The 18,867-nt window shown below is 55.1% G+C and overlaps 1 protein-coding gene across 3 annotated transcripts in view; it reads right to left on the minus strand.

The window, feature by feature from the left end:
• Positions 1-2,774: 2,774 nt before the first annotated feature.
• The window catches only part of AACS (acetoacetyl-CoA synthetase), a 50,148-nt gene continuing 34,055 nt past the window's right edge, over positions 2,775-18,867 (minus strand). The window contains exons 11-18 of one of the 3 annotated variants that reach the window (XM_081253307.1): positions 16,300-16,364; positions 16,042-16,164; positions 14,072-14,185; positions 13,246-13,371; positions 8,683-8,752; positions 8,059-8,117; positions 7,046-7,248; positions 2,775-4,625 (exon numbers count right to left, since the gene is read on the minus strand). In XM_081253307.1, coding sequence (XP_081109433.1) covers positions 4,488-4,625; positions 7,046-7,248; positions 8,059-8,117; positions 8,683-8,752; positions 13,246-13,371; positions 14,072-14,185; positions 16,042-16,164; positions 16,300-16,364 — 898 coding nt within the window. In that variant the 3' untranslated portion in view covers positions 2,775-4,487. Of the gene's footprint in view, positions 4,626-7,045; positions 7,249-8,058; positions 8,118-8,682; positions 8,753-13,245; positions 13,372-14,033; positions 14,186-16,041; positions 16,165-16,299; positions 16,365-18,867 lie in introns of those variants that run through there. The other 2 variants (XM_081253308.1, XM_081253309.1) reach the window with 2 other exon arrangements.

Here is an 18,867-nt window from a genome sequence, read left to right on the forward strand (position 1 = left end):
GCATAATGAATTGACTTAACAACGGTTTCTCCCCTGGAAGTCACCTAATGAAATTATGAGACCATCCACTTACTGCCGTGATGGCCAAGGGCACGCTCCAAGATGATCAGCCGTGACAAGGAGCCAGCACTTAGCCCACAGTGCATTTTAAACATCATCTAAACGGGCCTTTTCTTTTCCATTTATGACAGCCTTCAAGGCTTGGGGACATGATGGCAGCAGGCTTTTAGAATGAGTTTGTGCTGATGTAAACGGCAACTCGGCTCATCAACGCCAGCTTGGGCTTCCCGGCGGAATCCGACAGGCTCCCCATCACCTTGGCTGTGTGTTCAACACCTATTTGCTTAATGAACCGGAACCGTTCTTGTGTTCTGTGCACGAGTGGTGCTCGGGGTGACAGGGTGGCGCTGGGGGAGGGCGGGGGCGGCAGGGAGGGTCTGGATCGGGCGCCGGGTGGATGGAAGACTTTTCCAGAAGTCAGCTTGCCCGTTTTCTCCTTCCCTACTCTCTTCTGTCACCCGTGGGAGGCGACCAGGGGCACAGAACCTCGCAGCCCCGGCCAGGCCGCGCTGCAGGTCCTAAGGCTCCCTGGAGCTGCTGCTGGGACACGGGTGGTGGGAACGGGAAGGACAGGAGCAGGGAGCAAGGCTCAGTGCAGCTGGCCGGCAGGGGCCGGGGTTTTGAAGAGCGATGCTGGGGCCAAGGCACTCCACGGGAGAGCTGGCTCCGCGGGCGATGGAGTGGGCTGTTGTTCCAGCCCATCTGTCTCTCGCTAATGAAGTTGTCCAGCGCGGCTTATTAATAACGACGTGTGGGCTCAGCCGGCCTGGGACGTCTTGCCAGAACTAAAGCGCATGGCGAGTAAGCCTTAACGACTCCTCAGGCACAGTCAATATGAAGTGGCTTCCAAGCACCCGGCCGAAGGAGAGGGCCGGGGGTCCCGGGCCTGACCTGAGCCCTGGGAAGGAGGCTGGCAGGCCGGTCACACGGGGAGGATGAGCCCCGCCTGGGGGCAGTCAGCAACCAGGGGTCCCTACTGTTCACTCTCCCGGCTCGCGGCTCACGCCTTCCTGACCACCACTCTTGCCTCTTCCTGCCCTACAGCACCTGGCGGAGTTTGCAAAGCCAGGTAGGCAGAATAATCCCATTCCCACACCCAGAAGGATGCCCACATCCCAATTCCTGGAACCTGTGAAAATGTTAGGTTATGTGGCCAGGGGCATTTAAGGCTGCAGACGGAATTAAGCTTGCTAATCAGTAGATGTTAAAATAGGGGATTATCCTGGATTCTTTGAGTGAGGCCTTTGATTGAGGGTAATCACAGAGGTCCTTGTACGTGGAAGAGGGAGGCAGGGGTGTCAGATGCTGCAGCCTTTGAGGATGAGGGATGAGCCACCAGCCGAGGGAGGCGCCTCCAGAAGCTGGAAAGCAAGGAACGGGCGTCCCCTAGAGCCCTCAGAAGGAACACCACTGCTGGCGCTCTGATTTTAGCCCAGCGAGACCTGCGTCACACTTCCGACCCTCAGAACTATAATAAATTCATGCTGGTTTAAGTTTGTGGTAATTTGTTACAGCAGCAGCAGGAAACTAATACAGGCATACTTGGGAGACATGGCCGGTTCTGTCCCGACCACCGCAATAGAGTCACACGAAGTTTTTGGTTTCCCAGCGCGAATAAAGGTTTATACTATACTGTAGTCTATTAACTATGCGATGGCATTATATCTAAAACAAAAATGTACGTACCTTAACTAAAAAATACTTCATGGCTAAAAACTTCTGTCTGAGCCTTCAGTGAGTTGTCATCTTTTTGCAGGTGGAGGGTTTGAAATATTGCGAGAATTGCCAAAATGTGACACAAGGACATGAAGTGAGCAAACAGCACCAACAGATTTGCACAGGGTTGTCACAAACCTTCAACTGGTAAAAAAAAAAAAAACCCAAAACACAATATCTGCGAAGCACAATAAAGCAAAGTGCAATAAAATGAGGTCTGCCTGTACACAAAGGTAACAGGCCCGGTTTAAAAACACTCAGCTGTCCAGCCTCCCCCGCAGGGAGAGGTGGCCTGCGGCCAGTTCTGGCCTCTGAGGCATAAGCAGGTGTGCACTGGGTGGGCTTTCCAGAAAAGCCATTGTTTTGCTGATACAAACGGGGCATGCTGAGGAGGGACAGGCTCTTTGCTTCTCACCCGGCCCTGGTCACGTCCTCCTTCCTGCCTGGGACGCGGGCAGGGCGCTGGAGGTGAGCAGCCCCACGCGAGCACGGTGGAGCCCAGGGCACAGGAGCCAGGCACCTATCGCCCCTACACCCGCCCTACAGCGGCCTCTAACCTGCCATGATGCGAGAAAAATGAGCCCTGCCGGGGGGGAGCCCAGATGCTGCAACACAGAGCCAGGCACAACCCAAGGGGCACCCAGCTCCTGCAATGATGAGAAAGTGCTGTCCAGAACCCCGGTGGCCCTGAGCCCTGGGGGAGCCCAGGGTGAGGAAAGTCCTCATCCTCTGGGGGGTGGCTTCACACTGAGAAGCGCTCTGGGGCCATTCGGTCACCAGGCACGGCCGCTAACTAGCAGGGACCCAGGACATGCCCCCACCACCTGGGCCAAACATCTCCCAGTGGGTTGCAGCTCCTGGCTGGCCCATCAGCACCAGCTTTAGGCCCTCAGATCCAGCCCCGGCTTCAGAGAAAACACGCAGCACGCCACTCGCACGGGTGTGTGCACATATACGTATATGTTTACTGTATTAAATGCCTCATAGCACCTGCCCCGTTTTTTTTATGAAGTTTGAAATAGTTTATTAAACATTGTGTGTCTGCCTTTAAGTTGGCAGAGACCTATCCAATCTCTTACAATACCCAGTTTATACTTGACATTCACACTTGACAAGAAACAATCCATCGTTTAGGCATGACAGACATTGCTGGCCAATCCTGATGCATTTTTTTTCAGCTGAGATTTGGCTTCAGAGTCCTCCTGAATGGGACACTCTGCCTATCACCAGTTTATCAGAGCTGCCACCTGAGGGGAAACCTCTTTACTATCCCGGGATAGAATCACTGTTCCGGACTTTACTCTGCATTTAAAATGTGGTCATAAATTAACTCCAGTAAACTCAGTGCTACCCCTTTTCTATAATCCACGAGAAAAAGGGTTCAAGAAAGCTGTTCACTGTACTCGGTTTCAAAAAATACAAAAATGAACATTACGATGACAGGAGTGTGTTAAGAGGCTGAACTGAACAGTACATTCAAAAGTACATACAGCTGCTGGCAACGTGCAGGTCCCGGCGCCCTGTGCAGTGAGGCCACGTCCTCTGAGGCCCAGCGGCGCTGCCTCAGCAGGACCCGGGGCCTGGGGGCTCGTCCGCATCCCTGAGCGACACTCCCCACGGCGTGGACATCACCCACGCCTTCAAACACCCACACCATACACTTAGTTAACATTAAAAAAATTTCAAACCACTCAAAGCCCGTGAAATTAAGAGATCCTATTAAAACGTGAAACCCACTCGTTCTCCAAAGGGAACTGGAACTCTATCTGCTGGGGAGCACCGGTGGCTGGGTGTGACACACGGGTCCCCCAGGAGCTGCCCAGATTCCGCCCGTGACAGACAGACAGCAGGAGAGCAGTCGGCCCGGGGTCCTGAGAATCTGCCGTGAGATGCTGTGAAGTCACCCTGGGACGGGCCCCGTGACAGGTAATGTGCCACAGCAGACAGGTGGGCCCTGAAGGGTGGCGGCCAGAGCCAGGAGACCAAAACAAAGGGAAGAAAGAGATCTGGGCCTTAAGAGAGGGAAATGGGACCACAGTACAAGGCTGCAGGCCAGTCACTGCCCTGGGGTGAGCCGTCACCAGGATGCCTGCGGGCCCTGGATGGGGACCAGGCATCGGCCATGCCGGTGCACGCACAGGAGACCCCAGCTCCTCCCTGCGAGTGTGCAAAGACATACACTCTCCAGACCGCCACACACACAGCCCCTGAAGGTCAGGGTCCCCCTGCGGCGGGTGGAAGACTCAGGGACCCACCAGATGGAACTGCAGAACACAGCATCGCTCTTCCCCAGGCCTACGGACTTGGTGCAAACTCCTTCTCGAAGAGCCGTAGGTTTCTAAGTCATTTCTTTCTTTTTTTTTTAATTAATTAATTAATTTATTCATTTATTTATTTTTGGCTGCGTTGGGTCTTCGTTGCTGCACCCGGGCTTTCCCTAGTTGCGGCGAGCGGGCTTCTCATTGCGGTGGCTTCTCTCGTCGCAGGGCACGGGGTCTAGAGCGCAGGCTTCAGTAGTTGTGGTGCACGGGCTTCGTTGCTCCGCGGCATGTGGGATCCTCCCGGACCGGGGCACGAACCCGTGTCCCCTGCGCTGGCAGGCGGATCGCTAACCACTGCGCCACCAGGGAAGCCCCTCTGAGTAACTTCTTGAACGCAAAGAAGTGACAATACAGACGTGTGTGGCTCAGGGACGTGCCAGCTGGCCTGGCTCAGAAGTCCTGCAGCTCGGGGACGTCCCGGTACAAATCCAGGGTCTCAGGGTTCGAGAAGGTTCTGCAGTGCTCCACGGTTTTCCCAGCGATGATCTGCTTCACGGCCATTTCCACTTTCTTGCCGTTGCGGGTGTACTGCCGGGGGAGGGGAGGAAGCAGACAGAAAGAGCGTTTAGACCCGAAGGGGAAAGAAGTCCCTCAGCTCTGACATCTGGGCACATCCAAGCCGAAACGACCACTGTGACCCGGGGCGACGAGAGCGAGCGATGCTCGGTGGGTGACCGTGAGCAAGTTCCTTAACCTGGGTTTGTCCCCTGGAACATCAACTGGGGCCCAGAGCACCACCCCGAGGCTGTGGGCGAGCTGGTGACTTAAGGCGCACACAGCTCTCGGACGTGCCTCGCTGTTACACTGCCTCTTCCTTGCTTACATTTACTTTCTTACACTGTATTCTATTAGAAAGGCTAGCTTATTTCAGGAGTGGGCTGGCTTCCTGTGACTGTCCCTGACCACCGGAAAGTGAGCTTCGTCCAAGAGCCTCGCCAAACTTCCGGCAAATCTTCCCCCAGAACCGTCATCTGAATGAGATGGGGCACTGCTTTTCCCATAGTCGGACTCTGTCCAAATGCTCAAAGGCCCCTCTAGAATTCGTAGCACGCGTTTCATCTTTAACCCCAATGGTCCTTTGGCGGCTGTGCTGGCGTGTTTAGGGACCAGGAAAATTCTGGAACAAACAGAGAGCCCTTTAATAAAGCCGCCGGTGCCCTGATCTCTCCTCGCACTGGCACTTTTTTTTTTTATCCTGAGATGTAATTAAAATTCATTCATTGAAAACCTCAGTCTACGTGTGAACTAATTAAGGATCTGAGCACCGGCTTCTGAGGGACCACCTGTCACTGGGGTGTCTCAGCCCCTCGCCCTGAAATGCAAGCGTCTCGCGTGCTTTCTGTGCTTTAAAGCCCCAAGAACAGCCTGCATCCGCTGACAAAACAGACAAGGCGTCGTTTTAGAAGAAATCCTTCTCCTGCTTCCTGGTGAGAAGGGCTGGGGGTGGAGCAGAAGGTCCCTGGACTCCTGCTCGGCCCCCTCCCTAGCCCCCGACCCAAGAGATAAGGCACAGCCTCCCGTCAGGATGGGCCAGCACGTCAGCTGTGACGGGTGACAAAGACCTGCTGAGATCAGGGCACTCGTGGCCGCCGGGCCCTCCAGCCTGGCAGGGCCTCAGATGCCCGTTCGTGTTCCCCTTGGTGTGACCAGACCCCCGGCCCTGACCTTGGCCGTGTCCAGCCCCGAGTCCCCGTGGCTGGGACGGACCCACCCCACCCCCAGCCTGGTGGCACAGGGCGAATCCTCTCCGAAGCGCTCCATTAGTTCGGACCACAGGGATCTGAGAACACGAGGGTGCTTGAAAAAGCCCCAGGGACCCTTGAAACGACTTCACAGGCCAAGCGGACGGAGGAGGAGAGAGCTGAACTGTGTGCCTGGAAGTCAGGGGACGAGAGCCAGGCTGAGGGCGGAAAGAAAGACAGGCTGGGATGTTCCTCACCTTCCAGCAAACCGCTCCACTCTTCTTTTGAGCAGATACAGTTTGCGAATCACCATTTCGGCAGCAAAGGACACAGATTCGTTCTATCAAAGGACTATCACATTCTAGTTCCCCAAACTGTTCCACATCCAGACAGAACTGATCCACTGAAGGGAAGCCTAAGAACCTCACCAGGGAAAAGGCAGTGAGTGTCACTGACTCAAGAAGTCCCTTCTCTCCCTGAGAGCCACTGAAGAGAACTTCAAGAGAACTCCCAGGCCACGAGGCCCTTCCTACGCATAACCAAAGTGGAAAGGAAACGTGTGGACGGTATAAAAAGCCCTGGTTCTGACTGCACCTCATATGCCCGCCCCTGCTTGGGGAGCGACATCCAGACTCTCCTTCCCCTGGTGGCCCAGTTAATCCGTTCCCCTCCCCGCCTCTGTGAACGGCTACTCTGCAGGCTTGGCTCAGCTGTGCACTGACACTGTGTGCACACACACGTGTATACACAGAGGTCTTCTCGGCTGACAGAGGCCTTCGTTTTGTAAGCGACACAAGTTAAAGCCGTGATCCGATCTGAGTGCACCTCCTCCCCCACTGAGAACCTAAACAAAGTATTGTTGGGGGGGCAGCTTTCTGGAGCTGTGCCTCTAAATAGATTCAAATCTTCTTTCTGCAGGCAGAACTTAAAGTTAAAAGGCAACAGCAACGGCAACCCAGCGACTCTTTAAAAAGTTAAAATTAATTTTTGCATTAATAATTTGAGCACACGCTAAAACCACACAGGGGAAAAGCCAGTTGGACATGCCAGGCTGGGCCTGCTTGCCCTCTGAAGACTGGTATTTAGCAGAAGTTGCTTTACATGCAATTTAGGAAGAGTTAAAAAAAAAAAAGAAAAAGAGAGAGGGAGATGGCAGAAAAGAAAACAGGATGGGGTTGCCAGGCAACGGGGACCAACTATATATAAAGCATGAGCAAGCGTCTAGATGAGAGCTCCGGAAGCATGCGGGCTCTTGCGGGGCCGTACCGGGATGCCCTGGGTCTCCAGGATGAGGCTGGGCACGTGCCGGGCAGACAGGCCCAGGCGGATGGCGCTGCAGATCCTCTTCACCAGGTCGGGCTGGAAGGTGTGGCCGGAAGCCATCTTCAGGAAGAGGATCACCCTCTCCTGCCCGTCCTTGTTGTACTGGGGGACACACAGGCTGTCCAGGACCTCCTTGAAGGCCTCCACTGCGGAGACAGGGCCAGGGCCTCGCTCTCACACCACCCCACCTTGATGGGGACTGCCGTGGCTCCCCGGCCCCCCTGGCCAGAGCCCCGGGGAACAGGCAGGACACACATCACCAGCAGAGTCAGAGAGCTGTAGCTTGCGCTGGAAGGGCTGACGTCTCACAAGGAGCCGGGAACCCACCTTACTTACTCAATTACAAATTTAAAAATAAGAAAAGGAATCAAGTGCCGTGACGAGGGTACTCCACTGGTGGAAGAAAGGCTGGAATCACATGGATCAAGATTCCACCCCGATTACACAACCCGGACATGACTTTGGGACTCTGTCATCCGCATGAGCCCGCCTCCCTGGGAGGCTGACTTCGTGGCCCCAGTGGGACATTTTGAAGGCTCACAGGTGACTCTACTGTGCATCCATAAGGCCCACTGTCTTATCTGGTGTCCTGGATGGTGCTGTGTGCCTGTCAGCAATCACACAACCTCTCTGTGTGTCTTTCTTCACCCATAAAGAGTAGACACAGCTGACCAACCTGACGGAGCTCACCGTGAGGATGAGATGGAATGGAATGGGGACGGGCCACGGGACCTTAAGAATCCTGTCCTGAGGTTTTCTGAGCTACAAGCAGTGTGGACGAGGCATGTTCTAGAAAGAAGGACACCCTCATACATGTCTATTCTCATGCCCGGAGGCAAAGGGGCAAGAGTTATGCCAAAAGGTGGGATCTTTGGGAAGCAGGTCCCCGCTGAGACACTCCTTGTGTCGCTCCTGGATGACCTGAGAATAACGCCGGGACAGAGAGGAATGCTCACCGATGTTATAGATTTCTGAGCTGCCGAATCGCACTCCGTTGGGGTTGAGTGTACTGTCGCTGGAGAGAGAGACGAGGTCGTGGACACGTGGCGGCTCCGGAGTGAGGCCCGCCACAGGGGCCCCAGGGACAGTCACCCCCTTTCCACGACAACGTGCCGTCAGCACTGGCGCCTCCCCAGGTCCTAATCCCAACCACCCCCTTTCTCCCTCTAAACTCAAAGCTAGCTATCAAGGGGGTCCCTTGTGTGGGGACATCGGCCACCTCCCTGCCCCTCCCCCCAACAGGTGCCCCCTCCCGAGTGCGGGCACCCCTCCCCCCTTCACTCCGGGAAGGGCCATAGCGACGGCAGACAAGACATGGGGGGCACGTCGGCCACAGGCCTCCCACCCCAAAGCCCCCCGACCCACCACTGCAGGGCACAGAAATGTGGGTCAGGCCCAGACCCACCCCTGGGAAGCTGAGACAGGAAGAAGCCAGGAAGGGCCCCAAATGGGGCAGCCAACCCACCCCGCAGGCCGAGCAGATGGAAGGGTCCAGGACACGGGAAGCGCCCCCTTCTCCCCGCCCAGATGCCTCGGGAAGCGGGGTCCCAGGGAAGAGAAGCCAAGTCCGCAGCCCTCACCTTCGGCCCAGCATGACGACGCCCCTGGTCTTGGGGTTGATTCTGCAGTAGTCGCCGTGCACCCAGACACCTGCCGGGGGGGCGCAGAGGGACTCGGTCACCCCAAGGGGACAGGATCCTGATCGGCTGCCTGGACAGACGCCCTCGGAAGGCATGACACCAAGGTAACTCTCGTCAACAGACACACCCGAGACCCAGAAGCAGGTGTGACGTGGGGCTGGGGGCGGAAGTGAAGCGGACAGCTCCCACCCCCAAGGGCACGCCCTCTAGTGGGGTCCGCCCCACACCCAGGTCTGAGACGCGGCAGCGCGCAAGAAACGCCTCTCCCGCAGGTACCAACGAGGGCTGCGGGAATTCACGGGGCCTGAGAGCAACCCCAGCAGTGAAGATGGGAACGGGGGACTGGGGAGATCAATGGAGCTTGGAGGGGGGCCTCTGAATGGAGGGTGGGAAAGTACAAGCCCCGCCCTGGGAAGAGAGGGTGGTCTGGGGTGGCTGAGGGAGCAGGTCTGGAGGGGTTGGGGTCTACCTTGTAACAGAATAAACAGAAGGAGCATGTCCAGGTGGGAGGCTACTGCAACAGTCCCAGTAGCCTAAGCCTGAACTAAGGCACCAGCCATGGGGACAGAGGCTTAACGAGCAGGTAAAACCCAGGGCACGTGGAGGGCAGAGAAAGAGGGAAGAATCAGGTGACACTGACACCACGCGCCCTGAGCCACCCCGACGTGGCCTGCAGCATGCAGCTGGGCCCTTGGGCTGGTGACATTCATGGGGAGGCCCCCATCCTGGATGCAGCAGCAGCAGATCCAAGGGATCAGGCCCCAGCTTTGGACACATCCTCCACCCGACACGGAGCAGCAGAGAGAAGCCACGCCTCACAGGGGAACTGCCGGGAGGCCTCCTCCCTTGGCGGGTCCCACAAATAGAGGAGGCGCCCGGTGGGGAGGGAGCAGTCAAGAGCACAGCTCTGCCGGCTCTGCGCAACTCGGAACTCATTTGCCTGGCCTCCTGGAATAAGCCCCAGAGCCCCTGCGAGCCAGCGAGGGGAAAATGGCAGACCAAGCCAGCGCAGGGTCCTCACGGACGCCATCTCTTCCTCCCCAGTTCTTGACACACGTTCCAACTGTGAGAGCTAATAACCCAGTCGGCCTGTGACTCTGAGCGGCTACTCCTCCAATGACTACATACTCCGTTGAGGCCCTCATCCCAACAAGTGGCTACAAGCCACGACCAAGGCTTCTCCGGAGATGAAGCCCAGGTCCCCCGCCTGCAGAAAGCGTGCAGTGCTTGGGAGGCCATGGAAGAGAAGGAAAGGCCTCATGAGCTCATTTATTCTGAGCAAAGAGGACGGGAGGCCTCGAGGGCCTTCCTCCCTCCTCCCCAAGCTAAAAAATAAAACCTTTTCTTTTTTTTCCCCACGAGGTATATTATTCTTTTTGATGCAGCTTTAAAGGAATTGTTTTCTTGCTTCCTCTTTCTGATGGTTCATTAGTGTACAGGAAAACAACACATTTCTGTATCTTAATCTTGTGTCCTACAACTTTACTAAATTCATGTATTAGTTCCAATAGCTTTCGGGTGGAGACTTTAGGGTTTTCTATGTATAGCATCACGTCACCTGCAAACAGTGACAGTTTTACTTCTTCCCTTCCAATATGGATGCATCTTATTTCTTTTTCTTGTCTGATTGCTGTGGCTGAAACCTCTCCTTTCTAATTGGATATTTAAAGGGTTCCCCTACACAAACGGGTAGAAAAGTCATTCCTAGGCTTGCAAATGACATGCCAAAGTTTTGCAGAAGCACATGTGTATGGCTACTCAGAAAACCAGGCTTATAAATGGTGGTCCCAGGAGACAGCAAGCTGCAGACAAAGCAGCAGGGCCTGTCCCACCCACCTCCTGGCAATCCTTTTTCATTTTGGAACTTGGGTGCCAAGATCGACACACAGTCTGGCTTATATGGAGTCAGACCTCCCATGAGTCTGATCCTTACTGAAGCCCTGGAAATGCAAAGAAAAAGGAAGATGCAAATCTCCTGGAAGAAGTTTTCATTTGTGAAAATGAAATGACATGCTTCAACCTCTTGCAAAACCAAAGCTGAGGGGATGAATCCACAAGTGGCTGGAGGCTCTGCTGCCCGGTTGCCACGTCAGAGAAATTAAGGGTTTCCTTCTAGGTTTCCATGCCCCTGGGCCTGCGGTTCAAACTCTCTTGTTTTCATGGCAGGTGATTTTGCTTCACTCTGATTCTCCTCCTGCTCTCCCATTTCAGTGATGGGACCCGTGAACAAATACACCAGGATGGATGGGCAAACCCAGCCTTTCTCCTGCTTTTAATTCCTGGAGGTCTACTGCCTAAAATCTTTTTAGAGTGAGCATGTATACCTGTACATTAAAAAAAAAAAAAAAGGCCCAGCTTTCCATGTACATAAATGTAAATATAAATAAGCAACACATTGCACATACACGCTTCTCTTGTTGAAGGACCTATGACCACTGGACCTGTTTTGCTAACGAGGGCCAATGGAAGCTTTGGCTGCTCCATCTCATCAAGCTCAAAATCTTGATGGCGCATGGGCAGGCCTGGTCTCCTATTTGGAATTTATCATCTTCAGTCACCTGTACCCATCATACTTCCATTTTTGCCTTGACTACCAGGAAACTCAGAGCTGAAATCACTGCTTTGAAGAATCAGAATGATTTAAATCTTTCTAAAGTCTGCTTTTAATTTCCTTTTAAATTTTTATTAGGTTTTTAAAAATAATTAAAAGTCACAAAGAAAATCAAAATGGCTCATATCATTCACACACATACATGCATACATTTCCTTTTAAAAACTCACAGAGAAGGGATACAATGCCCTCGGTTCTGAACTCCTAGTTGTCACTTAATAAATTCTTGGATACTTTTCCATATCGGCACCTTGTCAGTTTACATTTTCACCTGGCCTGATTTTTCAGGGTAGTGATGTCTGTAAGTCGGATGCCTGTTGCAGAAAGGAAGACCTTGCTTCCTATTGTTGTTTTATTTTATCATCGAGCCATGTCCTGTACAGTCCAAGAATCTCTCAGTGCTGGGCCTGGAGAATTTCAGCCTGTGTCCACCCTGACCATGACCAACAGCTTCAGATCCCATTATCTCATCTGCCCTTATTTCTCCGTATTTATTCGTATGTCACACCTACTTCCAGAAAGTACTTGAGGAAGCTACCTATAAAGCCAACTATATGATGGGATTATTGAAAGAATCAGAAACTCTGCACTGGGGTGAGAGGACTGCTACAACAAAGCAATGATGGCAGCTCTGAGTTTCCTGGCAGCCAAGGCAAAAATGGAAAATGTAACAGGTCACCAAGTATTTGTTTTCTCCAAGAAGGAATATCAGAGCTTTGGAAATAAAGACTTTTTCTGAAATTAATCCTGAAAGACATTTATCATGCGAACCCTTGCATATATAACAAAAGGTGACAGAAAAGAGTTTTCAAAGAGATGTCATTTCTTAGACGGATCTTCAAGCTGAGGTTCTAATCCGTTCCTAGGACAGGAGCCCTGACTCCTCTTCAAGGTCATTTGAGGAACCTCTCTCTCTCTCTAGTCCGCTTTAGTCTGTCTGAACAGCTACACACTGGCAGGACCCAAGGTGGGGCTTAAATGCAGCAGGCATCCAACGGAGGCCAGGCCACATGGCGGGGAGGGATGCTCCCGCTACCCTCATATGCGACGTGCTATGCCAGGTATGATGGCTTTTACGTGGGACATTACACGGGAACACACAAGGCCGAGTAGAGAAACGGGACGGACCCGTGGCATCTTCTACCCCTGATGGTCACCTGCCACTTTCTGATTCACCACATGTGGTTTATGCAAAACAGAATTACCTTTCTAGAGGTTGAAGAGAGCAAGTACTTAGGTGTACATAACTCTGGAGCAGAAGGCTTGCTACATTATGAAACACAGCTGCAGTCACTCGAGGCTGCTTATGAAATAAGGTAAGGAGGCAGGAATCAGAGCTTTAAATAAAGAGACTTTCCAGCTCTGGGGCAAGACACCACTCCGAAGATGAACGGAGGGTGGCAGCCTGAGTGAGGGATGGCCTGGAATCAATCATCCCGCTGCAAAAGCTCTCTTCTCCCATCACCTCCATGAGGACTGGATGATGGGGTGTGAGACAGAGGAAACCCCAGCCAGACACCTCTCGCACACGCATCTCTCCCCGACAGGCAGACGAGCCTGGGTAAGCGAGTGGGCCTCCTGCCCCCTCGAGGGCAAACCAGCGGGTCGTGCCGGCGGCCAGGAGCAGGGCTCCAGGCCAAGGGGCTCGGGGCACAGAGGGTGGTTAACAGTCATCTAAACCCAGATTAGGGTTTCGTAAGATGGCTTCAAGCTGACAGTGACAAGATACTGATCAAAAATTCATCATCGCCCCTCTGGCGGAATGAGCTGTGAGCAGCCTCACCGGGCTTTGGGGTGGAGGGGGGCGGCAGCGGGCAGGCGCATCCAGAATTAGACACCGAAGGCCCAGCCCGGGCGGGAGTCTGGGCAGCTCCACCTGCATCCCGACCCACCTGGGAATTTGGAGAAATACGCCTTCCGGTACTTGCTCCCGTTCTCGTCGTTCCAGAAGTGCGTGGGCTGACAGGGGAGCGGCTTGGTACACACCAGTTCACCGCTCTCCCCCCAGACTGCCTTTCCTGACCGGGGAGGAATGAAAGCTAAACTGAGCACACGCCACAGCCAAACGCCCCGGCTCTCTTTCTCTCCTTCTCTCTTTTTTTAAGCTATGAGCTATCCCAGAGTATTTCAGACATATCCAAAGCCATGCAGCCGGCCCCACCCACATGCCCATCAGCCCGGCATTACCGAAAGCCACGCTAACGTTCCCCACCACACTCCCCCCGCTCTCGCTCTTGACTTCAATCCTGTACCGTTCCCTTATGTGGATTAATAATTTTACCACATCTACGTGCACCTGAATAACACGTCATTTTGCGTGTTTCTAAACGCTGCACAAATGGTATCGCGCTGCCCCTCGGGTCCTGCACCTTGCTCTGGGTCCTCATCAGGGTCAGGGCACGAGGCTGCTGAGGCAGTGGGGTGGCCTCAGCAGCGTCCCCAAAGTTTGCATGCCTGCCTGGTGTTCCAAGCACGTGGCCCTCCGTCTGTGCTGCAGGCCAACACCTACTCCTCAGCCGGACGGGCTGCAGGAGGCCGGGGAGCCCGGCGGGTGTTCAGCCAGGCTCGGGGGCCATCAGTCTGTGAGCAGTGGCAGGGGCCAGCCCCTCAGACAGGGCGGTTTTGGAGAACTGGCCCCAAGCAAAGTTACACATCCAAGCGTATCTAAGTTACCACTCACACCTCGTCCCAGAGAGAGAAAGGGTTTGGAGCCGTCACCTTCCTCGTTCCACACCTCCACGGCCATGCCCAGGTTCCGGGCCTGAATCTCCCCTCTGTACACAGGAATGGAAGGATTCTGGCCCACGAAGCAAGATATGATGTCGGTGCCACCTGCAAACAAAAGGAGATTCAAGATTCGCAAGACCGGGACTTCCCCAGCGGTCCAGTGGTTAGGGCTCCGGGCTTTCACTGCCGAGGGCCTGGGTTCGATCTCTGGTTGGGGAAGTAGGATCCCACAAGCCACACAGCACAGCCAAAAAAAAAAAAAAATTTCAGAAGACCGAGACAAACTGTCCATGTTTTTTATTAATGAACAATAAAGGAGAAAGACCCCGGAGGACAAATATATACTACTCTTTCTCCAGATAAATACTGAAAAACTCCCAGAGAGCTGAGCTTCTCTTCAGGGAGGGAGCGGGGAGGTGACTTAGAAACTGGACTGAACCTCCCGTGTCTGGGTGATTTATCGTTTTGACCAGGGCTACGCGCTGAAGGAGAAACCAAATAAATGACCTCTTGTGGCCGCACGGAAATCCTAGACTCAGGTTCACGAAAGTGGAAGCTTCGCCCCATCAGACCCGTCTGCAGGAACTGCCGCAGCAGACGGGTCACGTGCAGAGTCTCTTTGCTGTGGTTTATGTTCACTTAATCATCGGAGAAGCAGAAACCCTGTGGTCCCTGGAGTGCGCGTCTCCCGCACGAGAGCACGTGCTGGATGCGAAACACTCCGTTTCAGGGAGGGGCTCGAAAGAGAGTCGGACCCCGGGTGCCATCAAGAGGGAGTGGCATTAACGCCTGGACCTGGGCCCAGCCGGTGACAACTGCCCCCTCACACGTGCCCGCGGTGCGGGATGCTCTGTGGGCACAGGGACATGCACGGGGCCCACTGGGGCACACAGCGGCTGGAGACGGCAGCCCAGGGAGGAAAGCGGGGGGAGGCCGTGGGCAGGGGGCATACACGGAGCCCCGACTTGGTCCCTTCCTAGACTCGGCGATCCGGACACTGGTGTCCGTGCTCCCCTTTACACCTGTTTGTCCACCTAAAAAGACAGCCTTGTGATTTAAGAAGTGTCTTCTCTCCGGTCACGCTCTGCGTATATGAACGGGGTGGGGCAGGGCGATCGAAACCCACATAAAGTGTTTCGATGCTTCAACACCTGGCAGGATTAATTCCGGGCGGAATCGAAGCGTGCAGACCTGCCCCCCTCCTCCAGACACCTCGAGGTGCCGGCTGGCGCGTCCCATGAAGATGGGAGAGTCGCGTTCACGGCCGTGACCAGCAAGCTCCGGGCAGTCTCGCGCCCCAAGGAAGCACAGCACTGGGAGCAGAAGTGCTGCTTCAGCTGCTTCTGGATTGGAGCTGGGGCGCTCGGGACAGCGGCAGGTGGACAGGCCGAGAGCCTAACACACGTGGCTGCCCCGAGATGGGCTGGGCCGGCCCGGCAGACAGCCCCACGCCCATCCGACCGCAGCACCCCTGCCCACCAGGCGGGCTCTGGGGAGGACCAGGGGATGCGCTGGGCGGGCGGGATGCTCTGCTCTGAGGCGGCAGGAGCAGGTTTGAACCCCACTCTGCACCCAGCTAGTGGGTGGCCTCAGGCCAGTCACTTGGCACGTGCGAACCTTGTTTTCTCTTTTGTAAAGAAAATAGAATCTACCAGGATGAGTTGTTTAGGATCTAAGGTTATGATCAGAGTGCGGTGTGTATGTATGTTCTCCACGCCCGGCAAAGGTTCAGGAATGGCTGAGTCAGTGTTTGTAGCCTCTCCCTAGAACATAACTACCGAGAATAAGGAACATCGACCGTGCAAACGTGCATGCCCTGCTGACTGTTCACGCAGATAAATTCAAGCCGGTGGACTTGCTGGGTCACAGGGGAAGCACGCTTAAGGGCCAAGCCTGGTCCCCGAGTCCTCTGGTTCTTCCAGAACCTTCTCCACGGCACAGGCACATGGCGGGGGTCATACCTGAGATGGAGCCCAGGAGGACGCTGCTCTTGATGCATCTGTAGACATAGTCGTAGCTCTGGGCTTTCAGTGGTGAGCCGGTGGACAGGATCGTGTGCAGCGTCTGGAGACTGTGAGTTTCCACTAGAGCCAGAATCACTGAGAGATTAGAGCCAAACCCGACACCCTCTGCCTGGCTTGCAGGAACCAGGTAACAGAGTGGATGTGATTTCCGCGACTGGTGAGACAGGGAACGGACGCCCTGGGAGGCACACTTACCTGGCTTCACGTCTTTCTCTTCCAGCACTGACAGCCACTTCGCACCCGTTCCAAGGATGGTGATGCTGAAGTTAAGAAGACACCAGAAACTCGTCAAGGCTCCTGCATAGTCCAAGCACCAAAGCTTTCTCAAAGGAGTGACCCATTTCGGACAAGATGGCAAAATCCAAGACATGTCATTTTTCTGGGTTGAATGAATGCTTAATATGTAGTTGAAAGCCAGTTCCAACACCTGCGCTACTCTGAGGCCAGCACTGACACGTCTGCAGGGCACCCGGGCTCCCTTTAACCTTTGACTCTACTTAAAACAACTGTCTGCACATAAACCCACCATCTTCCCAACTGCAGGATGTTTTCTCTCGGGGGGACCAAAGGAGGCCACAGAATCGAGACCCCGCAAATTCTGAGCGCTCGCGATCGTTTTCCAGGGGAGTGGAGAGGGCCGTGGGAGCTTCTGTCAGGACAGGGGCCATGCCTGGAATTCCTGACCCATCCCCCCTTTTAAATAAGCTCACATTTTTATGAAACTTAGGAAACCACTCTTCTTCTCTTTTTGAACGTTTAAAATCTAGTCCTTTGTCCCCGAGTTTGCACTGAGAACAACACGTTATGCTGAGTAGAAATCATTGTGTTTTCAAGGGGAGAGTGTTACTTCATGTTCTGTTTCCTTCCAGGAAAGCTCTACCTTCCTAACTAATGGCTGTTTTCCCCTGGGGGCTGAAGGAGGCCATAAAATCCAGGTCCCTCCTCCCCGCTCTGGGCGGCAAAACCCATCCCTTCACACCTGGCTGGCGAGATTCATTCCCGGGAGACAGCCATGTGCTGTCTGATGCTTGACGGAGCTCAGAGGCACAGACACACAGAACCAGGGCCGGCTGGGCTGGGAGGGGCAGGATCCACGGCTCAGAACTACTGTCTTTCCTGCCTCCTGTCCCTTTCTTCTCTTCACTTCTCTGGGACACCCTGCCACCACTAAAACCGCAGACGCCTCCTGGGTCGCTGTGTCCTGGTGAAGGCTGTTTTGGGAGCTGGGAGGTCGTGGGGATCAGGAAACGTACACAATCCCCACCCCCTCCTCACTTATTCCATAAACTCAGGTAGTCTGATTAGCTAATTCCAGATAACCTCTGAGAATTAAGGCGTCACCCGTATTTCAACAGGAGACCAGGGACCCATCACACGCTGACAGACAGCAGTGATGGCCTCAGCCACAGGTACAGAGACCTCCAGCCACCAACCACACAGAGCAGCATGCGGATTTCTGCTCATCCCCCATCCGCCCCCTCTCCCCAAGTAGCAGGTGTCTGTCTGCAAACCGTGCCCTCAGCGATGTGTAAAGACTGCCACGGCGTCCCCGGGGCTGGGCCCCAGGCCTGCTTGTGTGAAGGAACGGCCAGGCCTCCCCGTCTGTCTCCAGGGCTTGGGTAAGGCGGTTTAAAAAACACAGAGTTCATGAAGCGCGGGCGCCCGTGCCTGTGTGCTCGGCGCTGTGTGTTTTTCGCGAGTGCTGCTGGGAAGCACCCCACAAAGAATGAGGCAGCTCCCTGGCTTGCCCCAGCCCGGAGCCCTGCAAGGAGCCGCCTGCAGACGCAGCTCCTCCAAGGCTCCGCCAGCCTGAGCCCCGGTCTCCCCGGTCTGCCCTCGACCCCACAGTTCACGGGGGGATCATGTAGCGCCACCAAGTTCAACGCCCCAAAGGGGTGTCACGTCACGCGGAAGACACCCGTCCTGCGGCACAGCCCCGAAATCCCTGGGGGACCCTGCCCTCCCCCCTCATCCAGCTCCACCGCCCGAATCGACTGCCCACATCCGGCCGCGAGGGCCTCCTCCCAGCCTCCGCACCACCCCCATCTCGGTCCCCTTGGGGCCTCGGCACGCGCCGCTCCCCTGGCCTGGAACATGCGTCCCGCAGTCCTAAACGTGAACTGCCTGCCCAGTTGCAAACCTGGACGAAGACCCCAGAGCTCTGCCCCGACCCCAACCAGAATGTTCCCCGGCCCAGCCCTGGAGAGCCCAGCAACACACCCCAAACAAAGGGACAATCCGTCCTTTAACCTTGTTCACGTCTGCAAAAGAACTGCCCAGTTATGAAACGTGTTAGTAAGCCTGTGGGCTGACACGATGACAGTCAACGAAGATTTCGTCCCTAAGTGCATCAACGTTACTCTAAACATGAGAGGCCCTTAAATCGCACTGCGAGGCCCCTGCCCGCCCCGCCAGCGCTGAAGCGTCGCTCCTCCTGCCACGAACCCACAGGATTTTAGGTGAAAGCACGTCTGACTTGGTGTCACTTCAGCGTCGGGAGGTGGCAAAGCTGGAGTGAAGGCGTCCCGCCCCGTCTAACCCGCCCCCTCTCCTGTCACCCGCGTGGGCGCCCCTCACAGGCCAGCGAGTGGCACCTGCCTCGCTGACCTCAGCAGATGAGCCCCCCCAGCCGGGTGAAGGGCCAGGCCCGAGGGGCCCTGAGGACGGCCAAGGCCACGGCTCAGCTGGCGTCCGGGGCACAGGCCAAACCGGGATGTAAGGCGGAGACCCAGCACGTGCGCTCTACACAGACCCAGACCACAG

The sequence above is a fragment of the Mesoplodon bidens genome (assembly GCF_964165515.1).
Source record: "Mesoplodon bidens genome assembly, chromosome: 13".
Lineage (NCBI taxonomy): Eukaryota > Metazoa > Chordata > Mammalia > Artiodactyla > Ziphiidae > Mesoplodon > Mesoplodon bidens.